This window comes from Gobio gobio, assembly GCF_949357685.1.
Source record: "Gobio gobio genome assembly, chromosome: 18".
NCBI classification, from domain to species: Eukaryota; Metazoa; Chordata; class Actinopteri; order Cypriniformes; family Gobionidae; genus Gobio; species Gobio gobio.
This window is the reverse complement of record NC_137111.1, coordinates 24,218,474-24,231,605: the sequence shown is the minus strand read 5'-3', so window position 1 is coordinate 24,231,605 and position 13,132 is coordinate 24,218,474. Positions and strand designations below refer to the sequence as shown.

Below are 13,132 nucleotides of genomic sequence, written 5' to 3'. Positions count from 1 at the left end.
TAACGTCATAACATTTCAGTGTAAAAATATTAATTATGTAACTAGATTTTTGTTCTGTATGTAGACGTTTTTCCTAAATAAGTGATGTTTTTTTGCCTGATATTTCGTATGCCATGCCAAAAATGAAAAGTCTGATTGCTTTGAAAGATAGTAACACACCTATTCCCAAAAATCCATATGATTTGACAGATCGTTCATGTCCAAACACACTGTATGTGGTGCAGGAAAGTTATGTGCCAGAGCTACTTGCATAAGTATGTAACCTATAATGATGCAGGACTGGGTTAGATACTGTATGATTGGTTTATGAAAGGTTGACTGTGATATATTTGGTTAAAATGTTTCCCCAATATCACAGCCTTGATTATGCTAGAACAACAAATGTTTCACATATGGAAGACAATTATTACATTTTGACCAAATATTATCTAATGTTTTATTCTTTAGATTGATGTGTATGGTCAGTTTTAATTTCATATTCTCTTTATAACAATCTTCTTTGAGAATAGAATAGAAAAAGGTCTCTGAGGCTGTTTGTGCAAGTCCTTTATTTCTGCTTACAAGTTCTTTTTCAGATTTATTTGTTTTACTTATGACTGTACCTCTATGATGTTTCTTTGTGATTGATAATGTCCTGCTGGAGGTGTGTCATGGGCTTTTAGAGGGAGAGATACCATTTGGATTTCTATTTCTCTGCCTACTCATGTAAGCAGTACCATCAGTCAATGGCATCCTGAGCTTAACCATGTGAAATTAAAACATTGGGAGGTGGGGACAACCAAGGGAGAGCAAAATAAAACAGAAGACAAAAGCTTCTTCAAGACATATGACATTCATTTTATACATATCAACAGTGGTCAGGGACGTGAGGTGGTTAAGCACTTTTTGTAGCAGTAGTTCAAGGGTCATGCCTTCATCTACCATGAGGCCTGAGAACATGTGTCTCAGAGTTTTTGTTTAGTTTTTTTAATGTCTGTATGCATTATTTCCTTTTTTAATACATTAATTCATAAGAATAGTTCACCTCAGAATTTCTCTGTTGTTCAAAACATGCTTTTCTTTGTCTTCTGTGGAGCACAAAAGGAGAAATATGAAAGAATTTCCCATAATCACAAAAAGGTCAAGCTCAATGTTAACGCGTTAACGCATGCCATTATTTTTAAAGTAAAATAATTTAATGCAATTAACGCAAATAAATTACAGAAGTATGTGAAGCTGCGTAATTCACATAATTTTCGTCAGGCAGTTAGATGATCTTACAAGTCGGGAGTTTATCACAATCACACTGAGCATCTACAGCACCTTTAACCCTAGTAGGAGGACATTTCTATTCTAACTCTTTAACCCGATTCTGCTTCTCTGTTTGTGATCAGGCCATTTAAAGCCATTAAACTCTGGGAAAGTGTTCAGTGATCCAGTAATCGAATTCATTCAAACAGTCGAAAACAGCGCTAGTGTAAAGAAGGGCAGGCTGATTACCTCCGACATATCAGAGAGAATAGAGACTCACATTGCGTTTTTAGTGAAGTATTCATTCCAGTGTGTGCTTTGCTTTAAAACACAAGCTCTGTTGTATTCGCGGGATGGTCTGTTATATTAATGCACAAACAAACCGTGTGTGTGCGCACTCTAGATCACTGATCGCACTCTGCATTCATGTACAGTACATTCACGTTGTTTCCACACACAGTCAGGAAGGATAACGTTTGATTTGTCATCTGTACGTTGTTGTGTTTAGTAATCGTAGTTTTATACTTTATACAGTCAAGTCAAAGCGATTGATTTAGGAATTTTTGTGGCGTCTCCGTGTTGTTCTGCTCGGTATCGCAGCTCGACTCGTCTAAAATGAAAACAATCTCGTTGTTGCTCCTCTGTACACATACTAAATATACACACTGTGAATTCTGTAAAGTTTTTTTCTGTAATGTTTTTTTTTTCATGGGTGCTTAGGTGTGTATACATTTATTATATAATAGAATTTATGGACTCCTTATATATGGTTATTTGGTGTCCTTTTGGAGTCTCCAATGATCCTTGAAGCTTGCAGTTTTGTGAGAATCACCTTTTAATTTAATTGTTTACTTTGGAAATAGCATTATGACAAAATGAATGTGTTTAATGAGATAAATGGCTTATGCTTAATTTCACGATAAGTGTGCGATTAATATAATAAAAGTTGAATTTTTTTGTATTTCAGGGGAAAAAATCATTTAATATTTCTGCAAACATATCTGTTCTCACTAGGGCTGTATATTACCAATAATCTGCCGTTACAATACGTATAACGATACAGCGGTTACAATATGATATATTGCGATACTGTAAGAAAAGCGCTATAATATTGCATTATTTCTTGTTTGTTTAGGAATAGGTCATAAAGAACAAAGCACCATATACATAAAAACCTGAGCAAAACGTTTTTAATTTATCAGAACAGTGGTATCTGCATTTGCATTTATCAGTCTCTGTAACATAAAACATCAGCACTAATTTTTGTGCAGCCTGAATAAAGGAAAACTAGTAAAATGCTATTACTTTTTAGTAGTTCATCTAAACGACGTTCTTAGCAGCGTGGATGGCACCAGGATGTTATTTGAGCTCTTTAGAATTCAATGCGTTTCCCAAGTATTGGATTTTGGCATGGCTTATTTTTTCAAACAACAACATGACTCTTGCCAGTCTCGTTAGTTCTTTTCTTTATAGTGGAAGACAAAATGAGTCCATACTTCACCTCTGGACACTGTGGCGGGATCTGGTATCATTCATTGGTCTTCCATTGGTAACTAGTGAGCTGTGTTTGCTTATGCTAACGCTAGCGGGTCACCCTTGTGCTTATGTCAGTTCACGTTCTTCAGACTTCAGACCACACTTCCATCTAGCGATCAGGGTTTAAACTGAACAAAGTCATGAATCTTGGATGTAAACAAACATCAACAATGTACATCAACAATGTACATCAACAATGTGGATACAGTATTGCTAAACATAATATCATGATATTTAGGTGTATCAATATTATCTTACACCCCCTAGTTCTCACACTGGTGTTGTTTCTTTCTTTCAGTGGATGGCTGCATACACAGAGCCGCGGGTCATCTCCTGTATGAAGAGTGCCACTCGTTAAATGGCTGTGACACTGGAAAAGCCAAGATCACCTGCGGCTACGACCTCCCCGCTAAATGTAAGTATCTGCATGTTGCCCTTATTTATTTTTTTGCAGGTAAATGAAGACGGCCATGGGAACTGCAGTGCTCACAGACCCGCTCGATGGATGTCTTGCCTTGTAGTTTCTTTAAATAATAAGCATGAATTCTAGAGAAGAGTTAATTAACAGTCTAATGAGTGAGTGTTACCGCGCTTCAACTTTGTGATGTTACTGTAGCAGAGCACCCATTGTTTGCAGCGACGCACTTTGAGCGCGTATGTGTGATTAATGGAGTGATATTATTAGTGCGCTGATTATTATGATGACTTGCTGTGGTGTGCTTGGCTGGCTGAAGGGGCCATCTGTACTCCAACAAAGACATTAAGGGAACTATTAGTTTGTAATTTGATTGATATTTCATCCTTGATTTATTCCATTAGCTTATGGCATTCTCTGACTCATGTGAGTGATGATGAGTGTCACGCTGGTAGCGGCTGGAAGACGGCGTTGCTACGAGGCAGCGTCACGGGATTTCGAATGCAGGAGGGTGTCGTGTCATGTCGTTTGCCTGCTGTGGTGAAGATGTTCAAACATTAGCGGACTCTAAACTATGGACTTCTCCTGAGGTGGTCTGATGTAGATATACAAGGTCATTACTCTGCTAAACCCCATCAGATGCCAATTTGTAGTTCTTAAGATGTCTAAATAGGGTTTAGCTGGTCTCTCAGCCTAGTTAAGCGGGTGTTCCATCATCTAGGTGGCCGGACAGTTGGTTTAGCTGGTGTCCCTGCCTTACAAGCTGACAAGTGCTCTTGAAATATGTAGTTTTGCTAGTCTTAGCTAATTTAACTTTTCTCCCAGCCTGATTAAGCTGGTTTAGTTGTTCAACCAGCTGGTCTCTCAGCCTTACCAGCTGACTAGTGCTCTTAAAAGGATAGTTTAGCAAAAAATAATTTACTCACACTCAAGTTGTTCCAAACCTGTTTGAATTTCTTTTTGTCTGCTCAACACAAAAGAAGGTGTTTTGAAGAATATAGGTAACCAAACAGTTGATGGTCCACACTGACTGAAAATACTTTGTAAGTCAATGGGGTTTGTGTTCAGTAAATTAACATTGCATAGTCTTCACTGTCTTCAATTTTTATTAATTGTTGTTAAATCTACAAAAAAGGATCTTCTCTCTGTCTTTTGATTAACATTAATGACACAAACAGCAGCAGGTTTATCAGGCTGTTGTCACTTTAAGACTTAATGCACGGATCCAATATAATGATACACATCCGTTTTCTTTCTCAATTGTTTACATTCACTTAAGATATAACCAACCATGTTTACAAGGATACTCGCCAAGGCAGGCAATTTGACATCATTTTGTGTGCTTGAACGGACACAAATGGTAAAAAAGATGTCAAATTGCCTGTCTTGGCGAGTATCCTCGTAAACATGGTTGGTTATATCTTAAGTGAATGTAAACAATTGAGAAAGAAAACGGATGTGTGTCATTGATGAGAAAGATGAGAGAGAGAAGAATTCGGTGTTTGCGTGCTTTCTATGTGGCTCCGCCTGTGCAAGTTCTGAATTGGGTTCTCTTTCAAGTCATCTTGCACTCGAATGCTTTAAACTCGTGATGTTGATGCTGAAAGGATATATTGTGCAGCCCTAGTCTGCATGGGGTGAGTTATTGTGTTCTTTTATCTGCACTTTTATCTCTTTTTTTTTTTACTAGTATTTCCATATTAGCATGCGCTAGTCTGATGTTTTTAACCATTGTGACATGTAAAATTGGTTTACTTTTAAAAATGCATTTAGAGACACCTGGTATGTTTAATTTCATGTTTAATTTATGTTTAATTGAATGTTTAATTTTTTATGGGGATGGGGATATAACCTTTCAATCATAACTTAGCTTTTTTTAATGTATTTATTTGTATTCTGTATCTGTTTTTTCTTCCATTGAAATACAGGACAGCTCAAATATCTTGCATTGTTAGATGTTTTGTGTTCTGCCACCTGTCTTTTCTAACAAGGAGCCTATATTGACTAAATAAGAAGCTCTGTGGCTTTCTCCACTGTCCTTGATTTAATGTTATGTCACTTCTGAGCTAAAACAATTGAATTGGATTCAACATCATCCAGCAACCTTGAAGCAATCTTTCCGACAGTGATGCCTGAGCTAAAGCTTTTTATAGGCTTATCGAATCCTGGATGGCTGGATGATGTGATTAATTAGCGTAAAGGCAGAATCTCGGCGAGAGGAACATACTGTATGTCTCCTGTTCAGCCCTTAGGAGATTCATCAGTCCTAAAAACATCAAACGAGTAAGCTGCATTTTGTCTCTTTGTGCATCAACATTATGCCACTTCATTATTTCTCTGTCAAAGCCGACATCTACTGGAAGTCTTCGTGTTCTCACTCACCCCCCCCCCCTTCTCTCTCTGACTGTATACTCTACCCATCATTCAGTTTTCTTCTGTTAAGCATTTACTCTTTTGTGACTAATTTCCACCCACATACCCATTCTGAGACTGTCTGCGTTTTTTTTTTTTCATGTCAGAATATGTTGTTGAGGACCTTCATTCAGTTCTTGCAGAAAGTCTATTTCACAGCTTTGTTTGCAGTTTATAGAAATCATGCTTTACAAATAAGTCATACTGTGTCGCCAAGTGAAGTTGCTACCAGATTAGCATTATTAATTGTAAGCCATTGGTTCTCAGCTGGTTTTGCTCCAGGACAAAGATTATATTGGACGTCAAGTGGTGGCCCAACACAGTACTAAAATAGTTTATTTCTCAAAAGAAACAAAAATGTCTCTAGAATCATACAATAAATATTACGATGAACTAAATAGGCCTAAAAAAGGCAGCCAAAATGTACTAAAAATGTAGTAGAATTGACCCTAAATGCACAATTATTACTTTTTTTATATATTATTTTTAAGTAAATGAACATGGGAACAAACACTGCGCTCAATATTGTATTTGCATTAAGTGACAAGTAAATACAGTAAAATAACAGTAAAAGGTATGTGAAGCATGTTCTCCATTTTAAAAGTTAATAAGCCTATTTATAACTTTGCATGATTATTTTGAGAGTTTCATTTTAATATTGGCATTTAGCATAGCAACTGTTTCGCAGCAGACCTGTGATCCATTTTTGGTTTGCAACACACCATTTGAGAATAACCTCTAGTCTTGAATGAAGCATGTATAACACCTACATTTGGAAAAATAATTATGCTTTCGGTGAAAGTCAGTCATTCCAATGTGTCTGATTCTAAAATGATTGTAGATGCTTCTCAGGTTTTTGGCCACAGTGTTTATGTCCTTGATGTATTTGTAGTGCCCTCACCACGCTTGTGTTTTATCCTGCGTATACATAAAAAAAACGATGTATTAATAAATAATAAAAAAAATCTATCTACAATAATTGTAGAGAGAATCACAATGCCATGGTGAATCAACCCCCCCCCCCTCCCCACCTCTAGTCCCTATGCTTCATATGAGTTTGCTAATGCATTGGAAAACAGCTTCATTATGGCATCGTCTTTACGGTAGGGAAGGGAGGAAGCTCACCACAAACAACACTGCATAGACAAAACAGGCTGGGACTGTTGCCATGGTTATACTTGCAACCTCCAGCACATTATAATGCATATTTATCATCTCTGAGGCTCATTCTGATTGGACACACAAGCTCTTTCAGCGTCACTAACTTGTATGTTTGCGTTCCATCAGCATCTGCTGCAAGATGGTTTACTCTACTGCGCCACAGAGACAACCAGGGAGCAGGATGCAAATGGCACAGATGGTCCTTTTACCTTTTATATCTTGCCGTAGTCAAATATTTCCAGCATGGGTTTTTTATGCTTCCATAATTTGCCAGAACATAAGCCCTTTTTCCTTCCATTCTGCTCTCAGAAAGTGTATCCCTCTCTTTTGGTAGAAAAGCAGAGAAATGGAGCTCTACTACCTCGACCTTTTCTGAAGTCTTACCTGGGGGCTTCTCACTTCCCTCTGGAATTGACGAGAACAGAGATTTTACAGTGTGCAAGGCCACTTTATATCGCTCTTTCCCTTTTCTTTGCTTCCTTCCTGCGTTCCTTCCTCTAGTTTCAGTTGACCTGAGACTGCCTTATAGACTGGGGCACTAAAGTCTCTGGTGATGTAGAGTAGACGCCACAGAAAGAAATTCTGTTTATTAGTATCTTTTTTCTATTACTTTTGCTGTTGCAAAAACAAGTTACCCATGACACGTCTGCCCATTTAGATTTTTTCTTTTTCTTCTGCTGGTCTGGTGAGGCTAGTAGATGAGATTTCTGTCTACTGACAATGTATTCAGTTTAGTCAAAAATATATATTATCAATAATGTAAAATTCAATTATTCAAAACTATAAATAAATTTAGCTTTTGCAGTTAGTATTACTGAAGTAAAACCATGGTGAGTTTTGTATGGTGAGTGAGTTTTGTCACTGTTGAAAGTGCCAGTTTTAATTCATGAATAAATTCAATTCGCAAAGATGGATGATTAGAAGGCCATTGTCCCTGTCCCAGCTGGTGTAAAGATAACATATTTAATTAGATATCTTTTTGTCTTCAGCATGTTTTTTTCTTTAAATACCTGTTTGTATCTCAAAGACTTTCATTGTTGATTAAAAGTAAAATTGGACAAATAACTGGCAGGATTTGTTTGGTCAGGATGGATCTGAAATCTCTGGAACATAATTCAGTTAAAGTTGTACCTAGTGAGCTAAACTACTCCACTCATCAAATGCTCATTCCTCAAAGGCATTGGTGCTGGCTTGCGTCCCTGCTACAATCTGTCAAGGTCACCGGATGGCAAATTATATCGCCTAAGCTAATGTCGAAATTAAACGCATAAGAGAGGGGAGGAAAAACAAAACCTAAGGGATAAAATGCTTCCTTGTGTTTGGACAGAGTTGCTGAACGCTGTAAAGAACAACCCACCATCGGCCTCAGGAAAGTGCCTATAAGTAATGAGCTAAAACCTGGCTAGCCCGGCTCTTTTTCTCAGACGCATACTTTACTTGAAGCCAATGGGACATGACATCCCAAAAAGTGCCCTTTTGGATTCCTGTTCCCATCATTTGATTCTCTCTTGCCAAAGACAAGAAAATTGGGTGCTATTAGTGATCAGCAGACCTCTTTCTTCTCATTTTTTTTTCATACGTTCTCACTTTTTTGGCTTGGATAAAACCAAGACTTGTGTATCTCGGAGGCAAATGGGACACTTGTAGGATCAGGCTGTCACATGTGGCACACATTACTGAAAACTGGCCCTGGGATTATTAATAAATGACAGTAATTATCCTCCCACCATAGCGGAAAAAGGCACTAAATAAAACTGTCTGTTACCTCAATCTGACGATGAAAGCAGTGATTTATTTAGGACAATAGCTTTTTTTTCCCGTTCAGTAAATAATTTCTGACGAAAAGGTGCACTGTATACACTTGAACATTTGTATTATTTAGTAACTCTCTGTACTATATATTATTCAGAGGCCAGCTGTATGAAAAAACATGTGGAATTGATCAAATTAATTTAGTCTTTCTTAAAGGGATAGTCTGGGTTCAGTATAGTGATAATTTCGTCAGCTATTTTTGTTTATTTTGTCTCAGTCCTGTGTCACATGTGCTTTTTAGTTTTTATCATATTTAGTCAACCTTGTCCTGTTTTTGTTTAGTTAAGTTTTAGTCGACTAAATGTCTGAGCATTTTAGTCTAGTTTTCGTCAATGAAAACCTAGTCACATTTTCGTCATGCTGCATTGATAATCCTGATTATTTTGCTCAAAATTATAATAACAACGATTGTTGTAATTTGAGAAATGTATATTTACATTTAACCAGAACTGTTGCACTTTCACCCATAAGCACAAATCAAAAGAATGTCGACCCAATGGCCTCATTTATTTTACCTCATCTAGTTTAATTATTTATTATAGGCTATTCACCATATAGGCCTAATGGAAAAATAAGAAACTTCTCTAAAAATTGAAAACAGTGAAATACCACATTACTTTAAAGTTTCTCTATTAAAACAACAGAGAAAAAAAACTTTATATTGTCACACAGGTAAGTGCAGTTATTCAGCAAACACAATCGCAATAGTCGAGAGCTCTAATCGGATTTAATACAGTTCATCACTGAGAAGGTTTTGATGGCAGATTTACTCGCACAAACAGCACAAGCGGCTTGTGAGTCGTGACAGAACACAGACCGACTGAATGACACTTTCATTTAAGCAGAAAATCTCGAATGGAGATTGATGAAATGCATATTGTCAATGATATTGCATGTTGATATAGTCTCAGTTATCGTTTAAGGACGTTTGTGTTATCTTGTCTTCGTCTCGTCTTGGTCATGGGAAAAAAGATTGTGGGACCCCCCCACCCCCCGAAATGCGAGGGGGACCAAACCACCCAGTGTAAAGCAAAAATCGAGGTTATGTTGATGCAACTTAAAGGCTCCCTGAAATCAAAATGTAAGTTTTTTTTTTTTAGCTTTTAGTATGAATTTGTTTTGAATAAGCTGGTGTGTTCCAAAACAATGACAAAATTTGCATTTAGGAGATATAAGCATTCAAAACTTAGTCACTTCCGCTAAAATGGATCACAGATTTGTATGACATCACCGCAAACTTCTGCTTTTCATCACATCTTCTGTCCAATCATATGCTCTCTAGAATCTGAAGTGTCCCGCCCCCTAAATAGATGCTGAAGCTGTGGCTGAAATTGGTCACTTGTTCACACATTTACTATTTTCTACATGGTGAATGGCTCATAGTGCACTATATATGGGATAGGGAACGATTCAGCAATTATAAATATGCTTTCAGTTGAGGCAAATTAAGTCTGGTTTCATGTTAGTGTCACGCGCACCGCAACGCGCACACACACACACACACACACACACACACACACACACACACACACACACACACACACACACACACACACACACACACACACACACACACACACACACACACACAGTCTGCTTCGGTCAAGAGACACGAGAGCACTGAGGACAGCGGATCACATGTGCGAGTCAGCACAGACAACAAAATGTATCGGACCCATTTGAATTCTGCACAGAATGCTGTATTTCAAAGCGATATGGAGGAGATTATGATGAGAAACGGTTACAGATTAGGAGCAAACTGTAGTTTACTGAGCTGAGAGGCTCTAGTCAAACTGTGATATAAACAAAACACTATTGGCTGTTTAAAAAAAAGGCAAGGAGCAGCTTGGTATATCCTGCCCTGTCTTCCTTTTGGGGGAAATGATACCAACATATTGAATAAGGCTGTGCATTTCAAGGCACTTCAGTGGACCTTTAACTAAAAAATAAATTGGTCCCTTTTTGTAAAAAGCAAAGCATAATTTCATATAGTTTATGTAATTGTTAAAATTATTATGATTCCTTTTTGATTCTATCATCTTTTATTTTCATGAATTATTTTCATTATTTTCAATTTAATTGTCATGACAATGAAGATGTAAAATTGGACATAACTTTTTCATGGATTGTTGCTATAGTTTTGAAACGGCGGGCGAGTATTTATTGATTGGCCCCATTCACATTCATAATCAACATTATGCCGCAAAACTTTTAGCCTGGAATATTCTTTTAAAAGTTGAACAGAGTAAAGTTTATACAGTGTGAGTTCCTATGTATAGTTTCTTCATAAATTTCCTTTAAACAAAATCCTCCTGTACTTTTATATTCATCATATCTCTAAAACAGCCCTTTGTCTCTCGACACACTAAAAAAAGGACAAAGATTATTTGCAAAAATATCAAATATTAATGCAACGTTTGAGGGTGCTTGAATATCACTTCAAAACACTTTAGCAATGTGGTCATAAATACACTGGCTAATCAACAGGACGAATACATTAGATGAAGCATTGTTATGAATTATTGAACCATCACAGGACATCAGATTCATTTTTATGTGTGCATTTGTGTTCTCTTTTTCATTTTGAAGAAAACAAAGCATAGTTTGCTTTGTTTGTGTATATAACTGTAGCGGGTGTTCAGAGTTTGACCAAGGATATATCAGCTAACGTTAAACGCACACTCATGTTCTGTTAAAGGGGTCATATTATGCCCTTTTACGAAGTCTTGATTTTATTTTTGGGGTGTACTAGAATATGCTTTCATACTCGATTGTTCAAAAAAAATTTTCACACATTTTACATTTATTACTGCACATATCTCACCTATCTGGCTCGAGCGCATCGTTAGTTCCTATTTCGGTAAAGCCCCTCCTTCTGAAATACGAAATGTTCTGTGATGGGTTAGCTGGCCCAGTGTGTTGTGATTTGCACCTCGTGTTGGGGAGATGACACGCCCCTTATCATTCATAACCGCGAGTTTCATCTGCTCAGGTGTAAATATCAAGGATGGCATTAATTTCAAACCAATTCAATGCTGATTCAGACTTAAGAATTTTAACAAACAAGAGGATCGTCCTGAACGGTTTTCATGCACTGACTTTGCAAGCAGGCTTTTATCATTTAATCATGATATTTTTCAAAAAACTACGGTAATACAAACATTAATCGATCATAAAACCATAGTTACTTTTCCTAAGGGGCGGTGAACAGCCTTTTAAAAGCAAAAGCTTGCAAAAGCTTACAAAAGCTACTGTAAACACAACATCAATACTGTAATGTTAGTTAGCAGGGGGGCAAAGGCAACACTTTGCCCTTTGTTTACATCATAGCAACTATAAAACATAAATGGAACTGTTAATAGAAAACACAACTACAAATAATAAGACATACTAACAAGTTGTGGTCTATAAACAACAGATTGTCCCAACAAAGTGGGAACTGCTCCATTTCAGGAGAAGCTTTTGTGCGTAGCCTGCATTGTATTCATCTTAGGTTCTGGGAGCTTTTCTCCGTAAAATGTGCTGCGCACAGATTCATTTTGGGGTTATAATGTTCAGGAACTGTGTTTAAAATACATTTAACCACTCTTGTCAGCCTTAGGAAGGTCAAACAAATGAGTTTTGGAAACGGGGTGGACAAAACAGCGTCTCTTCAACATTGCGACATAACGGTGTTCTCAAGAGCAGCTCAGCCAGGCCTCGTCCGTGGGCGGGAATTATTCAAATGAGTAACATTATGACTTCACAAAGGCCGTAAAAAAACATGTTGTAGTCCTTGTCAAGTGGATTCTGTTAAATAAAATATCTCCCTTTGGAGTGGACTATGAGCTTTGTAACCTTGCAGATCTTTTATGCTCAAACAGTAACATTACACACTATCTAAAGTTGAATAAGTGAGAAAGCATAATAGGACCCCTTTAAATTATTCAATTTGACATCAAATCTTCCTTTTTTCCTGTAAAGAGGTGTTCACTCAGAGTGTTGAAGGTGAAATCTGTAGTGTGATTTTTTTTTTTTTTTTTCTTTACTAGTGAGCAAAAACACACGTTTGGATATGACCGATTGTAATGCTTTTATACATCATTTTCTACTATGATCAATATTAAATGCACTTAAATATCTCTTTAAAATGAATGCACGCTATCCAATGCTGTTCATTCATTCACTGCAGGGGCTGATTTCAGCATCCCAGTATGTTGTGGGCTACTTGAAGGAATGGAGGAGGAAGCTGATTTTATCCTCCTCCTCTTCTTTTTCGTCTCCATCTCTTCTCCTCAAAACCAGCAGGGTCTCATCTTTATTAATGCACTTGTACGTAAACAAAACTGTGCAGTGTTTAGCGTCAACTGTCTCTATGGAGCCCCAGCACATTAATTGTTAAAGCCAAAGAGGACTGCCTGGGAAAAGTTAACGTCCCTGAAGAACGTTTAAGACAGATGAGAAAAAGAACGGAGGAGGAAGAGAGGGGCTCTCACTCGCCGATCTCGTCTGAAATCACCCACTCTCTCTTTGCTTTTTGTTTTTCTCCCTGAGGCGGCTGCAGATTGACAGTTCAAAATCCTTTCT

The 13,132-nt window shown here is 37.3% G+C and overlaps 1 protein-coding gene across 4 annotated transcripts in view; it reads left to right on the top strand.

The window, feature by feature from the left end:
* macrod2 (mono-ADP ribosylhydrolase 2) overlaps window positions 1–13,132 on the top strand; it is a 661,627-nt gene that overhangs the window by 232,021 nt on the left and 416,474 nt on the right. For all 4 annotated transcript variants that reach the window (XM_079842113.1, XM_079842112.1, XM_079842111.1 and 1 more), the window contains exon 5: window positions 3,065–3,181. In XM_079842113.1, the coding sequence (XP_079698239.1) occupies window positions 3,065–3,181 (117 nt within the window). The remainder of the gene's footprint in view (window positions 1–3,064; window positions 3,182–13,132) is intronic.